At 39.1% G+C, this 26,154-nt stretch overlaps 1 protein-coding gene across 1 annotated transcript in view; it reads left to right on the forward strand.

Annotated features, from left to right (window-relative positions):
- The window catches only part of ZNF277 (zinc finger protein 277), a 42,313-nt gene extending 32,080 nt beyond the window's left edge, over positions 1–10,233 (forward strand). The window contains exons 8-12 of the mRNA XM_033057673.1: positions 5,348–5,415; positions 6,591–6,687; positions 7,185–7,227; positions 9,005–9,179; positions 9,892–10,233. Of these exons, the coding sequence (XP_032913564.1) occupies positions 5,348–5,415; positions 6,591–6,687; positions 7,185–7,227; positions 9,005–9,179; positions 9,892–10,084 (576 nt within the window). The 3' untranslated portion in view covers positions 10,085–10,233. The remainder of the gene's footprint in view (positions 1–5,347; positions 5,416–6,590; positions 6,688–7,184; positions 7,228–9,004; positions 9,180–9,891) is intronic.
- Positions 10,234–26,154: the final 15,921 nt, after the last annotated feature.

A 26,154-nucleotide genomic window follows, 5' to 3' on the forward strand; every position in this document is an offset into this window, starting at 1 on the left:
AGAGCAATTAAGTAAATGGAGGTCTAACTTAAAGCAAGTTGGCTTTAAGCTCATTTTCTACAAACCTGAAGCTAGAAGTGCTCTTTAGAGGATAGATTAAATAAAAAGAGAAGGAAAATGAAAGATACAGACATGAAAGAAAAACAGTTAGTTGTTAGACTCCAGGTAGGTGTATGTTGCTAAATATTTTTTTATCTCAGACCTTTGTGAGTGTGTGCGTGTGTATGTAACAGATTTTCACTTGCTGCTGTCAACTTATGAATATGGGAGCTGCTTCAAAAGCTGTTATGTTCTGTCCCAGAAATAACTATAGCTCACCTGAAGTAGTCTTTGTGCCTTCTACAAGTGCTAATATCCAGGCTATAAATAAAACACCCATTCTTGACTGTTTCACCTACTCTTTCCTTTTAATTTCTCTCCATGGGTGTTACTTTAATACTGAGAACAAGAATTTCTATGTTTAATGCTCTGTCAAGTCCCTTCTACCCAAGACAGAATGACTTCCTTTGATGATATTTTATATTTTTATTTCAAAGATCAATGATGTGAGACCTGGGGGGTTTTTTCTAGGTATTCAAATTTCACAACTTAGAAAACTAACCTGTATTTGCTGCACAGTGAGGAAAAAGTTGTGAAGATGTGTAGGGTAGATGTTTTTAGATCCTCAACAGAGCTGAGCATTTACTTCTCCTTTGGCAGTTAACAGATTTTAATTTAATGTAATTGCTTTAAGTGATTTTAATAGTTTCTTTCTTCTCTGCTTGTCCTGCACGTAATACTATATTTTCAGAACTTGGCATCTTTTTAAATTATCTTTTGTCTCTCATTTGCATTCATTGTTCACATTTTAATCGGTTCCATCATAGATCAGGAAGTTGAGGTAGATGACTATCCAGAATCTCTGAGAACTATGAAGTACTGCTGGAGAAACTTGAGAGACACGCAGGGAGGTCGTAACACAAATACAGACACAATGGCTGTGCCAAGTTAATAAGCAGAATATGCCCAAACTAATGTAACAACAAGGCTAATGTTCACATAGCTAACCTCTTTTCTCCAGTTGCTCCAAATCTGGTGGCCTGTGTGCTTCCTGAACCACATCCAGGACCAGCTCAGGTGTTGGTCACTGAGTAGCATCACTCAGACACATATTCTTTCAGGTTCTTGAAATTACAGAATAGTAACTATAACTCAAATAAGCTATGTCAAAACACCAAAATGTTTAAAATTGGGCAGTGGGTACTGTGTATGCAAGATCTTTGTCAGTACATCTTCTGGGACATACTTGAGTGATCACAATTCTTTGTCTGGCTCTACATGCCCTGCTACAGCCTTGTTGTCTTTCCACACATTTTCAGTTGTTTACACTAGAGTCTTCTCAGGGGACTGTTTCTACTCAGCCTTTCTGATCCTTCAGACTATATCCACATCAGAATTTCTGACATTTCTTCTTTTAAAGAAAGAATTTTTTAAAAAATAAAGATTGAAAACAGACTAAAAACTCTATCTTAAACACTTATAGTTCACTATAAAATGTATATTTGCACACAGGAGATTTTTAGGAATGTTCCTACATAATGGAAAGTGATTGCTTTCCAAACAGCCTTTGACAACCCCCTTTTTTTCCGCACAGAGATAAGAACACTAAAGGGAAGAACCTCAGTTTGTTTACTATGAGTTCAGTAGATTGGCCTTTACATTGTAAAGAGATTGCAATCTACAGTAGATTATATTAAATGTGATAGGATGGGTTTTTCCAAGCTGAGTCTATACTCAGTAAATTCTAGATGTTACACAAGATTCGCTTTTTGTAATGGCTCAAGGTAGTGATTTTGCTTCCTCTCCCCTAACACCTCAAAACTTACCAGAATTTTTTTTTAAATGTGTACTATCTAAATTTACTCATTTTTACCAATGAGTGTTAGAGGTCTGTTCTTCACATTACTCTAAATATCCAGGGGATTATAGAGTTTCAAAGACACAAACATGGTTTACATATTGTATCTGAACTATCTCTACTGTGTAAGTGTAGAAGGTTATACCAATCCTACAGAATGGCTTGAAATGTTAATTCAGAGAGGTGAACTGGTACTGGAGTGTGAAAAACTGAGCAACAATGTATCCATGATTTATAGATATAGAATTCCTTATTTTTCTTTTCATTAAAAAAAAAAAACCACCCAAAACACTTCCAACCTAATTTCCTTGTTTTTATGCATGTCTTACCCTGTGGCTCCATGACACACCTTGCACAAAGAGACAAGCAAAAATCGAGAGGGAAAAACTTCGTAATCTGTGGTGCCTGCTGGAGGCCATAAAAGAACAGAAGTCAGTATTAAAACTCAGTTCCCAGAGGAACTGAGACAAACCCAGCTTGACAAGGTCTTCCTTTCTGTATTCACCTAATTAGTACCAGCAGCACTTTTAGGTATAGAGTAGCCTTTGTAGGGAGCCCAGATGTATATTTTCAATTGACTAATGGCATGGGTCTACAGTATGTAACATCACTGTAATTAATACACTTATAACTAAGCTAGGCAGCTGAAAAATGGTACCTACTACTTACTAGAAAACCTGATTCATAAACCATTTATTTTTCTCACAAGACAAAAAGGTATTTTCTTCTTTTGCCAAGCTCTAGGTCATCACTATTATCTCTTGGGGACAGGAGAAGTATATTTTGTTATGGAAGTCACTACATATATTTAGCCTCTTTTGATTTACACGGGGTGTATTTTGTAAAATAGTCAAGGGAATCAGCTGATGGAGGTTCATGTTTTAATAAAATCTCCCAACTGGGTAATGCTTCATATTGAAATTCATCCAACAGGGATTAACTAATGTTGGGGTAAGGCCATCTCTTCTTCCTGACAGAGCATCTCCAGTTCTGCAGCAATATAAAACAGATGTCATAACTCTGATGATTGCAGCAAGACAGGTGAGAAGAAGGGCAAGAGAAAATTTGCAGGGGAAATCAACATATGTTTGGAGTTTCTGAGCTCCAGAGGCCTGGAACTCCATTTGCATCTAGTTTGGGAACTGCTCTTTAGGGAACACTGCTTGAGACACCAGCTGTTGTTTGAGTTTCTCCCATCTCTGCACTTTTTTTCAAGCTGGGGTGTGTTGCCTCAGACTTGCTGCCTGTACAACTGCACTCAGGTTGAGAAGGTGAATTGCCAGTGAGGCATTTCATCTCTGTGCATGTAGACTACACTTTGGAAGAGGAAATAATCAAACCACACACACTTGCACGTTCCCACTTTTCTGTAGGATCATTCTCTCTGTGAGGTACACAGAAAGTGTTTAAAAGAAAAAGCTGGTTTTTCTTGAATATATAGCAAGGCCTTCAGGGTTTATTTAATTATGCATTTTCTAGTGTTTGAACTATTAACAATGTCAAGTCTCATTTTTCCTCTGGTTTTGTTAAGAATTTCTTGGGAATCTCTAGAGGTCATTCTGGCAGCTCTTGCATCTTGGATGAAAAAGCAAAGAAAGTTGAATACTTAACAAAGGCACCCTTGGTCCCAAATGCCCATCAAGCTGGAGAACTGAAAAAGTGTTACAAAAAAAGAAGAAAAAATTTTAAAAACCTGAAAGATTTTTAAGAATGTTTTAAAGAACTCTTTTCCACCCAATTGCTCAGATGCAGTCTCTTGGCACTTTCATCACAGTGTTCCTAGTTACCCACTCATCATGCAATTTTCCAGTGATACAAGACCTGGTTAGCTTTTTGCTTTTTCCTTATTTTTTCTCCTCTGAAGATAAATAGATGAGGGAAGCAGAGACATCTTACAAGCTCCCTCTCTGCCTTCTTCATAGAAACACCATAAAAAACATCAGCAATAACAAAGCACAGGCATGTTTTTTCCCTTTCACCTTCAATTAAAAGGTGAAGCTTAATACTGGCTGCAGTTTTGAATGTACTCTCTTATGCTAGCAAAGGGAAAAATGGTGAGCATTCATCTTCATTTTGCAGTGGTTGTGAGCCACTATCTGCTGATTAAGGTGTTAACATGAGCAGACATAGGAAGCTGGTGTGCAGCTGGGAGAGCATGTGGTGAGAGGTGTTAATGGCTTCGTGTTATCTCACAGTAATGGTGACATTAATGAGTCTCCCCTCTCACTCAGAGAGCTCACACACTACCATGTAGCAGCACTGAATTAATTACATAATTTTCATTCTGTAATATATGATGACTTTACGTTTATAGCTGTCTAGAGACAATTGTTTATCATTTTCCTGATAGACACTAACAACTTTAAAAAGTTCTCATTAAATTGTCACATGATGGATATCTTTTCCTTCTTTTTCCAAACACGCATAAAGGCAACAATTACACTTGTTACTAAGGATGTTATTAAATGTATTTATTCGTATGACTATTTTAATAAAATCAATTAAAGGATTCTTTTTATTAGCTCTTTTTTCTTTATGGGGGAAGATCATCAACTATAATCTTTGTGAATCCTCCACAGCCATCAAAAGTATGGGTTCAAAAATGCTATTCTGATTACTGGTTAGTTTGCTTGGGTTTATTTTTAAAGGCAAGAAGAATCCGAGGGAAGAAAAACACTAGCTAAAGATCACTGCTGGTATTTGAGTAGAGTCCTTCAGCTTTTTATTGCCTGTTATTTATATCTCAGTCATGCTGAGAGTGCTTGCTATTGTGCTGAATGCTGCACAAATGCATTGTGGTATACTTCATGCTGAAGGTCTTTAATGTATAAATAAACAACACAAAAGTAAAAGGAAGAACAGAACACCATGAATAGATGTGCTTACGCTGGTGTCTGAGAAGACAAACTTTAGTCTGCCTCAGAGGTCTGTGCCCTGGCTCACACTGCCTTTCTGGAGCACTCTGTAGCTAAGTTTACACCATGTTTTCACTGACACAGCCTTGAACAGGGCGCAGGTCCTGCCTGGTGTACCTGTGCCTGCTGAAGCCTCAGGTGTGACAGATGCATTAAGCAGCAGGTGCTGCTTCAAAAGCAAGGTAGGCAGATTGGATTGAGCAAGTGTGAAGGCAAACTTGAGACAGTGATAACCTACCCACCTCAGGAACACTTTGGAACTGTTACAGTACTGGCTTTGTTGAGAACTCTGTGCCAAATCATCTTCCTCTCAGCTATAGTGTGGGAAATACCCTGTTAAAAGATGAAAATAATTCTTATTCTAGAAATTCTTAGTAAAGCAGTGTTGTTTTTTTTTTTTCTTTTACTCACAGCAATACTGTGATCCAAAATAAGACATTGATTGCATCTTCTGAGATGTTCATTCAGTTGAGTGACAATGTGTCATGACAATCAGGAAATGTTTTCTTATTTTCTTTTCTTTTTTTCCCCCCAGGAATTTGGCAAGTCCTGGGAGGAGGTGCAGTCAGAGGATGACCGGGAATTACTAGATAACCTGGAAGAGTAAGAGTTACTCATGTCCCCATTACACAGACTTGCAGGACCATTATTTTTCAAAGTAGTTGCAGGGAAAAGGCTGTGCACAGTTAGCACACAGTTTAAATTCATTTAAGCCAATCAAATCAACTCCAAATTGTCCTCATTAGAAACACTTCTCAGCAATGAGAGCTGTAAACTTCATATTTCAACCACAAGCCTGTTTTTTGTTTCCCTAGGGTTCAAACAAAAGCCTTCTGGGTTTGTAATGAAGTAGACAAAATGCATTATTTTTCACTTTTGCATCAGAAAACAGTCAAACAGCTTTTGCTCAAATTTAAAAACTAAAAGTAAGCATCCAAAATTTCAGTATGAAGAAGAAATTGTGTGAAAAAATTTTGGTAAGAAGGTAATAACTAGAGATTAAAGAAGGATTTCAAAGGAAGCTTCTCAGCAGTGCTGATGGAGGGCAACATCCACCTGCTGTGCATTCTTCTGTGGTCTAGGCCTTCAGATCACTGCAGAGGTGATTTCCTTGGCCATAGAAAATTGAATAAGCAGGAAGTAATTTATGGGTATCAACGTCCCTGATCTTCCTGGTTCTCTCTGTGACTTGAGGTTAATTTTACTTGACTCTAACTGGTTGCAATAATAGTTCTAGCTGTCAGCAGTACTAGGATTTAAATGAATGTTTTGGTATTCTCTGTGCACATGTCTAAATGTAGCATTAGTGAGTAATTAATATTTCATAAGTAAATAACACTTCAAGTTAGCTCTGCCTGATGATTATGACTTTGGCTGGTGAATTGAAAGATGAGAAAGGTATACAAGGATTTTAAAAGACTAGAAAAATAAATACTAAAAGCAATATTTAATGACTTGCCAAACTGGATAGAAATTGAAGTTAGTATTCTGTTTATGAGTGCAGACAGTTTCAAGTAGGATTAAATGCCTGTCTGCATAGGAATTACCCAATATTAACTGCTCAGTTATTCTCAAATTTGTAATTTTTTTGGACTCTACACCAGACTGTAATCATGCATCCAGCTATAAATCCACACTGTCTTTTCCACCCCTTTAAAATATTCAGTTTCTCTGGATTTATTTCTAGTGTTGTGAAAGCAGAATCTGAATTGCCCTTTCTAAAAATGTCTCATCTCTTTTCCACAACTAAATTAATATTTTTGACTTTTATTCATAAGAGATTGGTCTGACTGGGAAGAGCATCCTGTATGTGCAGTTTGCCTGTTTTGTGAACAACAAGCAGACACCACAGAAAAACTGTATCTTCACATGCAGGTAAGGCTTCTTTTAAATTAAAGGGTTTTTTTATCACTTTAGAATTAAAAACTGTGTTTGTAACAACTTTATTAAGGTTAAATAAGCTGCTGCATTAGCATGCCCTCTTCAGCACAGAACTAAAGTACTGCATGCACCTTGAGCATCTGTTCTTTAAAACATGCAGAGAAGTAAAGCTGGACATGAAGAGTATGACCAGCTATTACTTGTGAGTGGTACAGACAGCTACAGGCAGTAAAGAAATAGCATCTTTGCTATCACAGTGGTTTCATGATTGAATATATGGTATGGTTAGCTTCTGTGTTTCAGTTATAATAAACTATTTAACAGTATTAAATATGAATGTGAAAGTTTCTGATGAACCAAAACTTTTGGGTTTCATTGCTTGTGTGTCTATATGCCTATGTCTGTGTCAGCCCATGAAAAGCTGAGCTGTTTTTGACTTGGAATAGTAGAAATAAGATTTTTTTTCCTTCCCTTTTTTTTTTCCCCTCCAGAAATCACATGGATTTCACTTTCCTAAAATAAAGTCAGAGCATGGTGAGTAAGAGGTGCTGTAATTGTCAGCATTTGCCACTAGTGTGGAGAAAACCACATCATAAGAATAGTGGAAAACAAGTTTATCGGTTTTATTTTTGTAGAGACATGTAACTTTTCCATTATGGAAACTTTTCTGCCAGCTTACAAAAGCAAGCCAAGAGCACTTTATTTTTGTGGAACTGTTGTTACTGCCAAGGATGTGTGCTATTTTCTTTCGACCCATTGGATTCTTTTGCAGAGTAGCTTCTACAAATACCTGCTCTATGAGTTCCAGGTCTGGCTGCTGGAGACTTGGAAGTATTTTTTTTTTATTATTATGGTTCTTCTTCTTTTTGGTGCTATTATTATTATGCCTGTTAAGGTTTGCTTGCAAGCTAGAAGCTTTGTATGGCCAATGTTTTTTTCCTGCTGTAGTACAGAATCATTTAGGTTGTGGAAGACCTTTAAGATCATTGAGGCCAACTATTAACCCAGCACTGCCGAGTCCACCACTAAGCCTGTCCCTGAATGTCACATCTACATGTACTTAAAATACTTCTAGCCTTGACAAGGCTTGAAAAGCTTTTTGGTATAGAAATTTTTCTTAATATCCAATTTAAATCTCCCCCTATCACTTGTTACTTGGCTATGGCAGGCCACATTCTCCTCTCAGGGAGCTATAGAGAAGAATTAAGTCAGTCTGGAGCCTCATTTTCTCTAGGCTAAATGGGAGCAATCCCTGCTCTGCTCCTGCTGGCCACACTATTGCTGATACAGGCCAGGTTGCCATTGACCTTCTTGGCCCCCTGGGCACAGCTGGCTTATGTTCAGCTGCTGTCACCAACACCCCCAGGTCCTCATCTACTGTACAGCTTTCCCTAGCCTGTAACACTGCATGGGGCTGTGTGACCCAGCAGCAGAACCCAGCACTTCACTTTGTCAAACACAATACACTGACATCCTGACCCAGGCTCATCTCTAACTGGTTTTATCCCTTAGCCCCTTCAAGTCTAATTTGAAATGTCTCAGTGAGCCCTGCTAACTCCTGGGCAAGGATCCTTCTCCCTGTCTGAGACAGGTGTACCCCATCTGTCACCAGCAGGCTTGGGGCTATATTGACACACCCATGATCCAAAAACCCCAAATTCTTCCAGTGACACCAGGCTTGGAACCAGGTATTGATCTGCTGACTCCTCCTGTTCCTTCCCTCATTATTCCTTGCAAGTGGATGGACAGAGGAAAAACACTGCTTATGCTCCTGATCCCTTAACCAGTTTTCCCAAGGCCCTGCAGTCTCTTGATTGCCCTAGGACTTCTTCTAGGTGGGGTGGTCCCAGAGGACACAGGTGTGCTGCACCAGGAAGGCACTTGTCACCACCACCCCTGTCCTTATGTCACTGTGCTCAGGCAGGCAGAGGGAGGGCAGGGAATCCTCCAAACCATGCATCCTGTCTGCCTGCTGGGCCTGTCCCAGGGAAGCCAGGGTGCAATGCCAATTGTCAATGTCTCTCTCATTTCCCAGTATTCTTCAACCTACTTGCCTTCTCCTGAAGCTCTGTCACTAAGCCTAAAGTCTTAGACTGAGAGGAAGCAAAACACTGGCAGTTTTTGCATTGAAAGAAGGGTTGGTTTCCCAGCAGCTAGAAATAAACACTTTATCAGGTAATTTGCTAAGATACAGCATGCAGGCAGTGCTGTCTTCAGTAAACTCTTATCAATCCTTATGCTTAATCAAAGAAAGCACTTTTAATTTAAGACTTATGTTGCCCAAGCACTTGTTTGCTACCCTCTCTCCCAGGTCTGAACTTCTATCAGCAAGTAAAGCTAGTGAATTTCATCAGAAGAGAAATCCATCACTGTCGTTGTTACAACTGCCAGGAGAAATTTGAATCCAAAGGAGGATTGATAAGTCATATGGAAGAGACCAAACACATTGCATTCCTGCCAGCCAGGTCTACATGGGATCAACCACAGTAAGGGGAAATACACTTCTTCCAGCATTCATAGTAAATAACTGATAATTTCTATGAAGCACTAAGTTGAAAGTTCTGGGGTTGGCAAATATAACAGTGCCCTGAGTTTTCTAACTCTAGTGGCCCAGATAAAATAAGTAGTCTCAGAACTAGAAAACTCTTTACCATCTGAAGATAAAATGCACATGGGATATGGCTCTTATAGTTGCAGTGTCCCTATACATGGGACCAAGTCAAACCCCTTCTTTTGCATGTCTAATGTAGACATGTGCATGATGCCTACCTCACTGTAGGCATCAAAACATGTTGGTTGTTTAGGCATAGTTTTTTCCATGGAAAATAGAGAATGTAACAAAACACTAGTTCAGGCTCTGAAGTAGGCTGTATGGGTCCAGGGAATGATGCTCTCTACCAGGTGGTAGAGCACCAAGTGTTCTAACTCAAACACCTCAGTTCAGCATTTGTTGAGGGGAAAATATGGATCTGTAGTCTCTTTTGTAACATCATGTGGGTGAAGAAATAGGAGGAAGGGCTCATCTGTTGTCAGCTCTTCTCTATGACTCTTCTACACTGTGCAGTTGATTTTTGGGGTGTGCTGTTTACTGTCATTCCAGATAAAAAAGGAAAATTGAGCAAATCTGGTTAAAATTCCCATCTCAGCCTCTCAAACAAAATGTGTGACTGTCTAATAATCATGTCTTCTTGCTTTCAGGTATTATTTTCCTACCTATGAAAATGATACACTCCTGTGTACACTGTCAGACAGTGAAGATGCACAAACTGAGGATCAAAGTGAAGAAGTGCCTGTTGTGAGTGAAGATGTATCCAGTTTAAAAGCTCTCAAACAGAGCAGTGTTTTAAACCAGCTTCTGTGTAAAGAGAACAAGAGCCCAGAGAAATTTTGACCTGGAACTACAGTGGCTGACATTTAGTGCTTTTTCTGCAAGACAAAAAAACCCATTATTTCAATACTATTGGAATACTGTTAAACTCACAAATGTTATCACTGGACAAATATTAGAAAGTGAATACTAAATAAAAATTTAAGTGTTAACTTTGTTGGCTTATCTTCCTTTAAATTTTAGCTTCATTTTAAAATTGAATGCTCGATTTTCTACTAGGATCTTCAAATATCATTACTGCATTACTTACATTATCATTAGGTAGCATTATTACAAATTTTTCATCTTTTTAAAATTTTTTTTCCTGAATCAGAATGAGTAGAATATGAGTTCTATTTTAAGGCCACTTTGTGAAAGATGGGAACAACTTAAGACAATGTGTAATGGCAGTGGGTTATTGTTGTTAGAGAGCAGACAGAAAATGTAATTCTTCATCTGGTGTGTGAAGGAAATTTTGCTAATTTTTACTTTATACCTCTTGGAAAGTAAAAATAAACCTGTATATCTGTATAATTAATCATCAGTATTTAAGACTTATGGTGCCTATTCTGAAAACTTGCTCAGAAACATCAGTAAACATCTGCCTGCCCCATGAATATCTGAATGCATGATAAATTGCTAATCCAGTCTAAAAAAGCATAGGAATAATTGCAATATTGTTTGCATTTAAAATCCAAATAATTTAAAGTAGATTTCTTGTTTGGTTGTGAACTGAGATGTTAAAGAATTGCAGACATAATCCAAATGAAATCCAAAAAATTTCAAGTCCAGAAAAGTTGCCATATTTCCTTTTAAATTTCTCAGTGTGGCAGAAGGTCTCCAGTGTGTCCCAAAAATAAATCTCAATCTTGAGAGGGTAAAGCTGCTCAGAGCATAGGTCCTGCTAGGATGATGCAAACTAAGTATTCCTGAAATGTTAAGTAGTTCCAGAATTCAAGTTTAGCTTTCCATAACATGCATAACCTCTCCCAAAAGCGTTAGTACATTCTTTTTCTTCTTCAGGTCAGTGTTAAAACATTTGCTGAAAGAATGGAAGTCTCAGCTCAGTGCCCTTTCCCTGCCTGAGAAGATTCAAAGCTCTAGCTTTGCCTTTGCACAGCCCTCGTTACCCGAAATTCCTCGCTGTCAATAAGAGCTGTCACTGCTTGTCTTTTTATGGTGATTGTGAATTACAAAGCAGTTTCTGGGAGTAGGGGCTAAAGTGCAATTTTTTAGCCATGTTCTGCTGAGCTTCTATGTCCCACCTAATTTACCCTGCAGTCCTATTTGCATCAGTTTCTTTTCATTTGCATTGAACTGGTTTTCTCCTGCCATTGCACATCAACCTCTAGCACCTCTCTTTGCTTCTCTTTCATATTTTTTCTTAGGCCAGGATGCTCTGGAGATAAGTTAGACCAACAAGATACTGAAAATGCACTGAGTAAGACAGATCAGCTGCATAACTGCAGAGTGAAACAGAAGCAGTATCTGACTCTGTCAAGAAGAAATGGAATCTAAGACGTGCAGCAGGTGTTGAGAACACAGACAGAAAAAGGGGACAGGTGTAGTCATACACCTGCATTGGTACAAAAGTCTAGGAGTAAGCACAAGCCCAGTATTTCTGAACTGAAGTGTCCTTATTAAATAAGCTATAATCTGTACTTCTTGCATTCGTAAAATTCTCAATTTCATACAGTAATTGCAACAGCTGTTGCTGCCTCCCCCCCTAGTTTTTGCCAAGCAGTTATTTTCTTCCTAACTTAGAAATTTATTCCATTCTTTGCCTTTTAGTCAGATTCTTAGCTGAGGGAATAAGAGTTAATGGGGCTTACATTAGTGATATGTGTTGAGCAATGGAAAAAAAAAAATCAGCAGAAGAACTATGGCAGCAGCACACAAATGAGTTTTATGGCAAGCCCATCTCAGGAGGGCACTTTAAGGGAAACATAAAACTTGACAGATATATAATAAAGTGAAATTGCAAAACATTTCCTAATCATAAGGAATGTGATGCTGAGTCATTCAAATCCCTACAAAATGAAAACAACATCATCAATATGAAATGACTGCTGTTCTAGTTCTTAGAGAAATTTGAAAAAAAATCAATTTTTCAACATATAATAGCCACAGCTAAGGTGAGATGAATAGGGCTGGAAACACCGTCAGCCCTCTCATTGGCATTCCTTACCAGTCTTCATACACAAACTCTACACATTTTCATCTTCAGTCCTTAGTCTCATACAACTCTGAACTCACACTTTCTTCGGCAGACCCTTTTCTTATACAACACTGTCTCTTATAAGAAATTCTGACTAGTTAATTCTGACTCAATTCTCTTATTAGCAGCTGGTACTGATTCCTTTGCTTATCGGGAGTTTCAAATGTCTTTGGTTCCTTCTTTCTTTCTTTCTGCACAGCTGGCTACACCCAAGCTATCCCTGTTCCAGCCACCAAACCTTGATTGTCCCTCATACAACATCATCTTACCTCATCTGTCCCTTGGCTCCTCTCAGCACAGCCAGCAGCCTTCTGATTGCTCTTCATCTCTAACTTCAAGTGCCTGTATGTGTTAGAAAGCTAACCTGCTCCTTTATATCCTGAAGACTGATTGGCTAGGCACAGATGTTTCTTCTTTGGGAATCAGCTGCAAATTATTGGGGAAGACACCTTCCTGCACTACCCTAGCTCTCCACAAGTTCCCCCCTTTTTATTTGGTTGATGTTATAATACATTTACATTCACATTTTTAACTTATACACACTCACTTTTCTGTGTCTAAAGCCATGTTTAGAGGGACTTGGGTTGAAGGAAGAAAAATGCTTGTGTCCCAATGACTGGTGATCTTTCCTGCCCTTTTTACAAATATCTTGGTTATGTCTTTGATGCTTCTCCACACTCAGTTTAGTCTGACAAGTCTGTTCTGATTTAATCTGGCTTAAGAAGTTAATGGTTGTTGGCTTCCATTTAAGACACTGTTTTCTGTTTCTGTCTGCATTTGCTGGCATGCTGTGAGAGCTGTCAGTGTCTTCTCTTTGCTGGCTAAAGGGTACCTGATGTGAGAAACACCAAAGTAAGTCTCTGAAAAGTCTCTCTGCTGTTGTCCTTTCTCAGTGTTATTGCTGCCTCTGAATTAGATCAGATCTCTGCTACTGAGTGAGATGTTTGTTAGTCTCTCTCTCCTTCTTCCATTTGGCTGTGTTTGACCTAAATCTGACACGAGACACTGAACTTTGAGTAGAAGTAAGCAAGGTTACCAGTGTCCATTCTGAAATTTAAGTCCAGAGCAGACAGGTACATAGACCTCGGCATCATCTACTGTCTACTGCCAATGAACAGCAGCAAATTTCATGGCTTTGCTCATGATTGACGCTGTATTGAATGTTCTTGCATAATTTGCATTTTACTCAGATGTATACAGAGGCCAAAGAGAATCAAAAATCCCTGGAGAAAAGCTGTATTTCACATTGGCAACATGAAAAATACTTTGTTTCCCCAGGAGGCTTTGTTAAGAGGCTCTGCTTTCTGAGGCTTAGTTACAATGCAACAACTGCAGCATCTGTTGGTCAAATTATGCCCTTGTCTACCTCAGCCAGGTATGTCAAACTTGGTTAGATAACAGTTGTCACATGCAAGAGGTAATTTGTAGCCCTAGAAGGAATTACTGCTTCCATGTAGTAGTCATTAAAATCGGCTGCTGTAGAAATACATGCGGCAGTGGTTGCATGTAAAATTAATCCCTTTTTTTTCATGATCATTCAATGTGATGTTTTTCTGAGTGCAGTTTTTTTCCTTTCTATAGGAAGTTTTCTCCTACTAAGCTGCACTCAATTTGACTTCTTCCACCAGGAAGAAATTTTTAGTTGCTTTTTGAGTTGGATTTTACATCTTTTGCTAAACTCTTGCTCATGAAGAAGCAGACAAAATAACTATTTTAGCGATTAACATGTAACATTTTAGTTGAATTCACATTTGATATTTTACATCCTTGATAAATTCACTTTCTTCATAAGAAGAGCAGGGGAGTTGAGGGTATTTAGAACTAAAAATACGTAAGTTGTGTTTGCATAAATTTAGGTAGAAATAAAAGTGCTTTTCTTCCACAAATGTACCTTGGAAGACAATTCTCTCCATCTGGTTTGCTATATTGAGACTGAAAAGCTGACTGTGTAGATTACATGTGGGTCTAATGTCTAACCTTGCATTATAATCAATAAACATACTCTGTGGATCCTAGACTCATTCAGCTCACCCTAAAGAAGTGCCAGTGGAAGATTTCAAGTGTTACTGCTAGAACACTGATATGCTGTAATTGTAATTCTCAGTATAAACAAATGCTTCAAACTTTCACATTTTTAGGGGGTCATACAACGCATTTGTCTGACACATCATATCACACGTGTGTAGTGAAATCCCTCAGAATCAATACAGGCAGACTTGGTATCACCTCCAGCCACAGCTTCATTGAATGTCAGGAGACTTGCTTTTTATTTCTATGCTTTCTGGAAATAACAGAACAATCTAGGAATAAATAATGCAGGAATTGCTAGTTGCTCATTAGAGTCTGTCTTTGTGAACTGCCTGCACAGCTTTCAGTGCCAAGCACTGCTTTAACCTTTAGGTAGTTTTAAATTTAGGCTTCCAGTTGTACTGAGGTCATTTTGGTACTTTCTGATGCATATCTGTGTCTTCACACCACCTATGGAAATATTGCTATGGATCTTCACAAATATTTGACCAGTTGTAATAAACTGGATTTTGTTAGAGTCTAGGTCAAATGAAGAGCAAATAAGCAAGGATGGAGCTTAGTATTTGTAAAGAAGGATCATGAACATGTGACAATGCTTGCCTCTTGCATTTTTACAAACAGTGATTTGCATGCATTTTTTGGCTAATATTGTTACTTCCCTCTGCCTCAGTTTCCTAAACAGCAAGATTGTGATGATATGATAACAACTTCTAGGAAGAAAACCGCACATAGAAAATAGGATTCCAATGTATGCATGCAGCTTATCTGCATTAGTCCGGCTTTCAAATTTGAAGTACTTAGTTCAGAAGGTGACTAGATCACAGTCAAAAGATTTACTCACTCAAGAGGAAGAAACTTAATATTGGGATTACATTCCCATAAGGAAACAAAAGTTGAACATTTTGAAAATGAACACTTTTTTAAGAGAAGAGTCAACTTCTGAATCAGATTTTCAGGCTATTTCTGATTTGCCTTCAATTGAGGTTTTTGAGTAGAGAATGTATATTTTCTTAAAGATCGTCTGCTTTTAGTCATATTACAGATCTTCCAAGTGTTCAGTTGCATACTAAGAAAAATTCTTTTCCTGAGAAAAAATGACTGCACAGCATAGAGTACCCATGGTTTGCACAGATGAGAGAAGATGTCCATTGCTAGTCTGCTCTTGCCTTAAAAGGTATAAAGTTTGCTTTATGAGTTTGCTGAGATTAAAGAAAGTATATTGCAAAATACTGTGCATCCCTTAATTCATTTAATTGATCCATTGCTTTATAAACTTCTATATTGCTTTATTGCTTTTAAATTGAGTCATTGTTATATGTCTCTATTTAAAATCCTAGCTCTTTAAGAAGGTTTCAAGTGAAGGTTTAGTATTTTTCTCAAAAAGTACAGTTATGTGATAGATAAGATTTCTCAGACTCACTTAAGCTTGTTATTGCATGTACCTTGCCTTTCCTTCAGTGTAGGAAAGTTTCTGATTAAGACAGGACTTCTTTTCACTATTAGAGCTGGTTCTTAGTTATTTTCTTCTCAAAAGTTGCTGCAATGGTACTTTTGTTCATATTGTCATTTTAGCCAGAGGCCTGAGTTTTTAATTTGCCTCGAACCACTCAGACAAACAGTTACATTTAAAGTAAGCAATCTGTTAAAGGACTGATGCTGGGATCCATGCTTCAGTGCAACAGCGTGGACCATTTTCCCATTGATGCTGGATTGTTCCTGGGGATCTTTAAAGATGGAGATGTTCCTGCTGCCTCCTAGACTTTGGTGACACTGGGAAAGTTGTTTAAATGCCCCTAATGACTGATTCGAAACCAGATAGATAGGATTCCAATCGATATCTAAAATGAATGTCAGCATCCTGTAGAGCGAAGATTTCCTGCTGTTTAGTTTTGTTTCCAGTTGGAAAAAAAAATCCTTAATATATGTGACAGTGTTTATCCACTAGATTTTTTGGGGCTTTGTGCTGATTAAAATAGTACAGTTCTAGAGTTTGCTCTCTCTTGTTTCTACCTCTCATTTCTTCCTCTGCCACCATCCCTCCCATTACCACTGGCCACTTCCCACTCCTCAGTCAGGTTTACCTTGCAGTCTTTGGTCTGGAAGCTAGGCTAAATCTTATTCCAATATTATTCCAAGCTAAGGATTTAGTAGAGCTTAATACATGTGCAGACTAAGGCCTTAGCAGAGACAGGGGAAGGCAGGCTGGTTAAATGTTTTAGTGTTCTCTAGTCATGAAATAAAAGGCAAGAACATGTTTTCTGCATGTACATGGGATGATCTATGTAAAAAGCAGTAGTCAACACTAATTGTCTTGCAAAAGGGCTTTTATTAAATCAATAATGATAAAATATGTACTAATCTATTGGACATAATATTTGAGCATAATATAAACAGATGACTGGTGTCATCTGTTGTGCAGGCTGTAAATTAATGCTCTGGTGGCTACAAATAGTAAAGGAAATCTGAATTTTAGGGTGTTTTCCTAATTTCAAAGAATGAAATAGTATTTTATGTCTTCCTTTGAGAAGGCTATGTCCATTCAAGAGATTTGAACTTTTTGTCCAGGTATTTAGGTAGACGCTGCTTGCCTCTGAATTTAGATAGCAATTGAAGTGGTCTTTGATGAGACACATGGTAATAAGGCAGCCATCTGTTTAAAAATGGGTCCAATAAATCTCATTTTCAGTGACTGAATTAAAATACCCTTTTTCTTTAGCTCCTTTCCTTTTATTAATTTTTTTATTAATTATTTTTCATTTACTTTATTTTTGTATCACATTATGTGGAAGACAGGAGGCTTAGAATCTGGAAATGTAAATTTAAGAAAAGGGAGAAGCCATGTGATGGTGATACAGCTTGAGATGCAGGATATCCAAAAATGTCAAAGGCATGCCAATAAATGCATTTTTTTCCCAGAATAATCAGAAATCTTGCAAAAATCTGAAATTATTTTTTTTCTTTTCTGGAATTAAATTTTAATTCTCAGGAACTGGAAACATTGAGTATACTTAGCACACAGAAATTATTAGAAGGCCTGTTTAGGAAGTAGATGTATCTTTTTTACACTTGAATACCAAGGAATAGACAGACCACAGGAAGTAAAGCCTCCCAGACCTTATGAATCCTTCCTAGATATTTTCCTTCTGTTCCCACCCTTCTATCAGTCCTTAAATCTCCTGGAAGATTTTGAGGGCCCTTGGTTTCCCATGGTTTGAATGGGAGTTGCCAGGAGTAGCTTTCAGATTCAGTCACCCAATGTATTCACTTCCATTGCAGACTGCTGCAGCCAACTGGCAAATCAAGCCAGAATTATATGTCACACTATAAAATATTTTTCTAGGGAGCCGTGCCTGTATTTATGACAAAGAGCCACACAAGTGCTTGCACCAAGGAAGGGAAAGGGAAAGACTCATTTTCTCCCCTCTCATCTCCAGCAAATGAGTGACACCATTTCTGTCCTGTTTTACAGCCAACTGGCAACTTGCCTTGTCCAAAATTCACCTTTTCCTGTGGAGGTGGAAGGCAATGACCTCCCCATCATCTAAGGACAGCCACAAGAATGAGAAACCCACCTGATTTCTTCTTCCAAGAGCACACTGTTTCTATTCCCCTTTCTCTGTTTTGAGGAAGAACACAGATTTTTATCTCTGCTTCATCAGGTCTTGTAGGGGGTTGCAGGCAGATGGTTCATGTCAGGCTCCAGATTCCTTTAATCTCTCCTTTCTCTTGAGGAGAACAGGTAATATGTCAGCACTACTTACTGATTTTTTTTGCCCAATGACTGCTGATATGGAAGTTCATACATTCACACAGATTATTTTCAGTGAAATCTGTGAATTTCATGGTAATACAGAAGTAAGGCTTTGGGGGCTTTAAAACTGAGCTAAGCAGGGTTCAAATTATTGGGTTTTGCTCCAGTTACTGTTTATCTGGATTTTATGCTGTTCTCTGAAGCAGAAATTGTCCCTCCAGGCTGACTGCCCTCAGCATGAGGCTTTAGACCTGTGCCTGTTTTGCTGCCACATTCTTCTTGAATCTCTTTTGTGGCAAAACATCCATGACACTATAAAATGTTTAAGATGAGGCTGCCTGTGCAGAAAATGCTTTAAACATTTTTAGGAAGAGGAAGGTGCCAGACCACATCCCCACTCCCTGCACATCTGTACCAACTAGGTTTTACATAGCACTTCTCCCACAGCATGAAAGCAAGCAATGAACACCTTTCAATAATTTAAAAACCAAATGAAAACAAACTCCAGGGAAGACAGTGAGTTCCATATCTCACCTAGATGGAATTTCTGCAGCCCTCATACAGGTAGCGCTACGCTGGAGAGCATGGATGCAAGCGTCTTCTCTGCTGGCTCCCTGATTCCTATGCTGACTGGCTTGGGCTTTGTTTTAGTGTGCTTGTCCATATGGACTAGGCAGGGAATGCAGGTAGCAGCTGGGGGTTCTGTATTTTGTGGTAAGGGCAGGTACCTAAGAGTTACTACACAGTGTCTGAGCTGCTCACAAGGGAGCCTGCAGTCCAGAGTGGAAGAAGTGTGAGCCAGCACGGAGCAGCAAGCAGGGCTCACCTGGCTCTCTGGGGCTCTACAGGGTGAGTTAATAAACCTCAGCCTGGGGATCGGGGCAGCTCTTTTGTTTCAGTGCTGTTTGACTTCTCCAGGTCCTGCGGGGAGTTGCTGCAAAAGTAGAAAGCACACAACTGCCACAAGTTTGCCATTATTAGATTAACAAGCTGCAGAGGTCCCTCCTGTCCTTTTCTATGTAGCGTTGCTGTTCTTACTTGAAATTGGTTTTGTCACCAGTGACAGATTGCAAACTACCTCCCTTTTAGAAAGTTGACCGCTTTAGGCTCTGCATCCATTACTGTCACTTGACACATTGAGAGAAATGTAGAAACAGCTGCTTCCATGCAACATGCTGCAAACTTCCTATGAAAAAATCAGATGTGATGTTTTGACAGCAAATATTGCTTAGCATGCAAGGCAAGTTCTACCTGAGATAGGCAAAACCACTGTCACTGAAGTAGAAAAATAGAAATGTGCTAGCTATGGGCTGACAGCAATAGTACAGAGCAGGAATATTCAACCCTGTCTTTTTAGGAGGTACAGACACCTTTAGAAACTTGTGGCACCAACAGTCACACATGAAGGACACATATTTCCTTTTCTCAGTCATTTTGGAAGCAGTCTCTGGAGCACCTGGTTGGAAACCACAGACAGGACTCTCAGAAGAAATGAATGGATGAAGTGTGTCCCAATTTCTGGTTAATGAGAATTAGCAGGTTTTGAGTGAGGATACGTTCAGTCCTATAAAAGTGACCTAGAGACTACAATAGGTAAATGGCTGAGCTGAAAGGATGGGAAGAGCTGTGGGGCTGAAACCCCTGTACCCAGCTGTGCAGTGCTTCAGCTCACCATTCCTGCTGCATTGCTTTTTTTAATGAAGTAAATGTTCACAGAGATGCCAATCTGGGTCACTGAACTCAAATCATTCTGCAAGCACTTCAGCCCAGTAATACTAAAAAGAGCTCAAATGATTTTGAACCACTGATACATCTGATGATCTTTTATTCATTATTTTCTGTGCATTATTGATTGTGTCTTTTGCTTGTTTGCTCAAAGGGAATTCAATTGCATTCAGGAGCTGAAAGTTTGTAACATCTGGCAGTTGGTCTGGAGATTAATTTCAGGATGTTAAACATGTACCTGTTCACTGCTTTTCAGTGACCTGCTAACATCCAAAAGGTAAAATGTGGAATCTGAACTACCCCCACCCCAATGGTTTCTGCAGGCAACACATGACAGCGAGTATGTAGGGGTTCACCACAAGTGCAGGCTTTCTGGGAGAGGCATTTGGAGCTTGTGCCCTCAGCCATGCTCCCTTTAGTGTCTGTCAATTTTGTATTTTGTAATTAATTTCCTGGGAGTAAATTCTAGTCTCTCTGACTATCCAAAAGGTTTTCTTACAGGAAATCAGTCTGAGGGTTTGAGAATGCTTTTAGCAAATATTTGTATTTGTACTCAGAGTAGTAAATCAAGCACATACATAATTATCTGCTGCTAGTTCTTTTTCCTTCAACAACCTCATGGACCACTCAGCTCATTTTTGTGAGGACACATCAGACAGTCTCTCTCCAACTTGCTTGAGTGCAATGCAATTTAATGCAGGTCAGGCAATCTAAGAAGAGAATACAAGGCCAAGCAGCTGCATTTGCTCTTCTGGGAAATTGAAGGGAATTGAAAATTTCTCATTATACTGGTGCCTTTGTATTAGAAAGGCAGTTTATTCCAGCCTCAGAAGTTTACTACCCAAAACTTCTGTGTTAGCACTTGGCTTTTTTTAGTGAAAGACTGAGGGGGGAAAGGAAGACAGAAACGCAGTTGTATTAGATAAAACTACGAATAGAAGGGCAAAAGCAGCCCAATACAATGTTAAAAAGTAACACACTTTTTATCAGTATAAATCAGAGCAAATTTTGAGAATTTCAAAAACAGAAAATCTATTGATCAGACTAATCTACTTATATTTTTCTCTTTGTATAAACAGTGTTCAGCCATCTCTTTTAATACAAAGAAGCTTATCTGATCCTAATCAGGCTTCCCATATTTACAGCTTGGCCAAGTATTTTAAATCAAGGGACAAATTAGCAAACAAATGAAAAAAGAAAATAATAAGTTCTTTTCTCTAGAGAACTCACTGAATGTATTTCACATGTTGGAAAACAAGATTGATGATAGCCTTTCTTTCTGCAGTTGAAGGAGAAAAAGATGAATTTGTTTATAGGACGGTTCGCTTATGAAAAAAAGTATTGAGAAAACTACTACATTAATGAAAAAAAGGATTTTCTTCTATTTATTTCTGCATATTAACTTCTGCATTTGGTTTGTTTTGGTTTGGTTTGGTTTTTTTGTTTTTGACAAGTTTCCTGTGACAATTTCCACATCAATGCTCTTTGTCCCACACTCATAAGTACCCCCATATGCTAAAGAGTTGTGTCATGGTGCAGTGTTCTTAAGAAAAAGACAGGATCTCTTGATACCACAGCTCAGAAGTGCCCTGTGGGTATGAGCAGTGATTCCCCACACTGGGTGGAATGATTCATTAGGCTCTCACTAAAAAATATTTGGAAGTCTTGCTGTTCTATTAACCAATACAAAGAACATTACTACATTCTTGCTCTTGCTTCCATCTCCTTTTTTCTCTTGCATCGTTAATCCTATTTAAGTCCTGGGCTCTGAGCATCAGAAACACATCTATGTGTATTTGCAGAGTTCCAAAATATCAAAAGCACCTTTTCGGCTTTGACTTAGGTCTAGTGTAATATAAAAATATATAATAACATTAGCTCCCAGCTCCTTCTTTCAAGTATCTGGTGGGTTTGTTCTCTCATCCTCCATGGCAGTTATCATCAATTTATAATTTAGCTCAGCTACTTCACTGTAGGATTCTACATAGTTTTCCTGGTGGCATGTAAATAATACTCAAGATCTTAATACTCTCAGAAACCACATCCTTCTCTCCCTGAAGTACTTCATTAATGTATTACCCTCATGTTTTCTAAGATAGCCCAATTCTACACTCTTATACTTACAAAAGCTGTTGGATTCTCCTAAAGCAGAGACTTGATGATAGTGCAACTGCAACATGAAGGCTAACCCTTAAATGCTGGTGTCTAGTGCAAACCAATGCCCTTGCAGGGAAAGTTGTTCTCCAGAACTACTTGGAAGTCAATAAGGCACTTGTCATTAAAGCTGTTAACTGGAGAGGGAGACAAGCACTCGTGCTTGGGTGCACCTAAGAGCTGAGGCATCAGTCTTGTTTCTGAGGATGAAAAGCATTTCTAAGCATTACACTGCATTTCTTCAGCTCTTTGAATTAAATATGCTAAAATACTCAAATATAGTGACAGTAGAGCAATATACACCATAGGTATATGGTAATAAGCTTCAGGCAAGAGGGAAAGACAACATCATGCAGGAATCCCAGGCACACCTTCAGGATCAGGTGGAACCTGCTCTCCATCTTTGCACACTGTGTGTCTGCTTGCAGTGATTGTTTTAGGATATTATACTGAAAACCTTTTTCTAATACACATTCATTTGCATTCGCATGGAATAATGTTCTGCCGTTGTTACTAACTAGGTGCTGAATACCTCTCCCAAATGGAGGCATTGCTCAACAGGAGCAGAGGAATTTGAATGAAAACTCATAGTTACCCGGTGGGAATGAGGAATCATTTCTAATCTTCTCTCTGCAATTTCTATGTCACTGAAACACACAGAGTGTTATATGAATCTTCCATTATCTGTGGAGGGAAAAATCCTTGCACTTTACAATAGTTGTGCTATTCTGCAAGGAGAGCTGTGAAACCATGGCTATATTTTTAGTCTCTTTAGCCAAGCATTTTTTTCTGACTTGACCTGGGTCTGCTTTGAGTTTAATTTGGAAACCTTTCTTACTCAAAACACATAGGAGTACATGTCTCTGGCATGAGGCAGTTCAGTAGAGAAACACCACATCACCTCCACATAAGAGTTTTTGGTTGTGCTATTATGCCTTGCAGACAAACCTCAAGCTGTGCCAATTGTTTCATTGTGCCTGCATGTTACAAAAATTGTGCATATGAAAACTAGGATAGCCATTAAAAGATGTCGGTGCTAGGGAAAGGACAAGGTAAGGTCTGCTAGAAGTTTGTGCTGATGAAGCATCCTTGCTTTAAATCTTCATTCCCAGTAAGAGAGTGTAAAAGGGCCATTCCCGAAATACCGCCTCTGATCCCTCTACAGACAGGGAGGTAGAGGTTAAACCCTAACTTGTCAAGTCCTTTATAAGAATCATTCATATACTAATCCCATTGAGCAGTCTGCTATGGTTAGAGACACAGAATGATCCACAGACATGAGAAAAAGCCCTGATAACTGCCCAAGGCTGCACTCAAAAGTTCATGTACAACAGCAGGGCTCAGTTAAATCCTCAATTACTGTGAATGCCCTGAAAATCTGGCGTTTCCAGCTATCAGACATGCAAGTTAGCGGCTCTGCGCAGCCTTTTGCAGACTGCTGTTTTGCAAATCAGGCTCTACAAGGCTAGAAGTAAGTCAGGAAAACAAGTGAGGCAAGGGGCAGACTGGATGACTGCTTGTGAAACCCTTCTGTTGGAAACAGGCTCCATGCCAGTTTCTTCTTTTCTATGATGTTTCCCTTTCAGGTTTGAGTCTACTGTCTACCTCTGCCTCTTTTGAAGACTTTTTTTTTCCTTTGAACATTGCGTTCTTGCTTCACGGGGAAGCAGAGCCATGGGAGCACCAGCCAAAAAAAAAAAAAAAAAAAGCATTTGTAGCTCCAGAATCCAGAGTTCAGGCCTCTTACTTCATTTGCTTTTGGATCTTCACACATATTCAAACCCCTTACAACCCCAATCCCTGCTGGCAGCAGTGGGTTTGCCAGTTCCCAGTTTCTTTGAGTGTTAGAGGTATTGTTAGGGCAGCATCTATATCTGGAGGAGGCAATTACTTTGAAACCTGTGTAGCAATTGGGACCTAATTTCCTTAAAAAGATGGAATGACATTTTTTCTTTTTTCCTTAAAAAATAGGATCCCAGCTTGATAATGCCTATGAAAGCTCTGAAACACTTGCTGAGCTGGTTGAAATAGATAAGCCTAAAATAGATTCTCTACAGGCAGTTACAGAAACTTGAATCTGGAATACTGATCAGGTAAACTGTTGGAAAAACATGGTGATGTACAGCCATGTTACACAGTCTAACCTTACCCATCCATGCTTCAAGTAGCAGCCCCAAACACCCAAGTGCCCACATTAGTGTTAGAAGGAGGCACTTTTTTTAAAATTTAAAGTAACTTTGTCATGTCTCAGGCTGTACATCCATACCAGGAAAAGAAAAGGAAATAAAAACCCTTCTTAAGCCAAATCCTCCTCTGGAGAGCATCACATTGTGCCACTGGCCATCCCAGACAGATCCACCTGCTGCTGCCACCTGTCACCAGCAGCTCCCTGGGCCAGGGCATCCTCTTTGTAGCACTGAAGGTTGGGAACCTTTCCAGTCCCTGTCAGGAGCTTTTCTACACAAACCACAAAAGACCTTGTCCAGGGCTGTACCAAAGCCAAGCCTAGCTTTGAGTTTTCCTTTGTTTTCTCCAGGAGAAGAGTCTGACACTTCCCAGCTAGCACAATGGAAGATGCACCAGCTGAATCCAGTTGTCTGCAGCCACAACTGTGTGCTAAGCTGCTTGTGTTTTCAGACATCTAATGTCAAAAAAGGACTATACATTTTTAGTAGACTATACACATAAAGAAGTGTCTTTCTTTGGAATTAATATGTATTTTGTAGCACATTTTCAGGAGTTGAAAACTGCATGAAAAGTAGATGATGCTGCAACTGCCAGGATTGGTAGGTGCAAAACCAAGATTTCCCAACAGAGCAATCACAGGAAGTCATATCTGGGGAGGAGCTTTGTGAAAATGAGGAGGAGAACATGGTCCTTCATGGCCAAGAAGAGACCACTGCCCCAGCAGCTTCCTCAGCTCCAAGCTGAATTTCAGGACAAGGCAGTGCACGAGGCAACCTGACCAAGGCACCATGACTGAGGCTGCTGCAAACTTCCTTGTACCATGGAGATTTCTGGAAATTTGGCAGCAAAAAGACATAGACAGTCAAATAAAAGAAGACAGGACAGTGATTGCTGGTTTAAAATGTCCATGTGTCTGCAGAGGTGGTTTATAATAATTTTCCCTTTGGGTGAACAGTTACAAGACAGATCTAATAATCTATTCTGGTATCTTTAACAACCTAGTTCCTGTGTGTTCTGCTCTTTCAGGTGGTCCAGTTTTTTGCAGAAGGAGGCATTTAAACCCTGGTCATAAACAGGGTCACACAAGGAACAGATCATGATTTTCATGTCTGCAGCATCATTTTATTACCATTAGAATAAACCAAAAGATCATAATCTCTCTATTTCTCTGCTGACACAAATATTACCTTATGCTTGACAGGCCATTTGAGAAAGCTTAAAATCAAAGAAAAAAATCTAATCCTCCATGTAAACTACTGTCACTTGAATAACTAAACTGCACAAACTGTAATGCTGATGGAGACCCAGAGCAGAATTCAAATCAGTGTTAAATATGTGCAACTCATTCCTTCTGTTCTGCCAAGTCATCATCAAAAAGAGGAACACACAGACACACAAAATGATTCATGCAGGAAATCCAGAATACTGCAGAATTCATCTCTCTGCTGTGACAATCTCATCCAGTTTCATGTATTTTATTTCCAAAGCAAATATCTTTCAAGACACTGCTTCCATGTTTTATCCATGTTACTTTGTATGTAGCATGAGTGGCATACCTTGACACAGGCAAGATTTAGCAAATACAGCACAGTTTCATGAATTATGCATTTCTGCATTTCAGTCCTTCAGGCTGGAGATGTCAGTGCTGCAGACACTGTTTACACAGGAGCCAAATTTACATCAGAGAGGAGAAGAAGGAGAAGAAGAAGAAGAAGAAGAAGAAGAAGAAGAAGAAGAAGAAGAAGAAGAAGAAGAAGAAGAAATAATATTTCAGCTCGGTATTTCTTGGTATCTCACTGTTTTTTGCCTACCTTCCCTAATCATTTGTATTGCTACTACAGTTGCTCTCTTCCATTGATGGCCTGAAAATCTCCATCACATTTTTACATGTTTTGAGTAGAATCTTGCAAAAAGACAAGGAGATCAGAGTGGTTTGTCATCAGCAACTAGGATGCTGCAGGTCTTGCTGGGGGTCCAGCAAGCCAGGGCTGCCCCCTGCTTACAAAAGCTGGTGTCTAGTTGCAAGGCACC

The sequence above is a fragment of the Catharus ustulatus genome, chromosome 4, assembly GCF_009819885.2.
Source record: "Catharus ustulatus isolate bCatUst1 chromosome 4, bCatUst1.pri.v2, whole genome shotgun sequence".
Classification (NCBI taxonomy): Eukaryota; Metazoa; Chordata; class Aves; order Passeriformes; family Turdidae; genus Catharus; species Catharus ustulatus.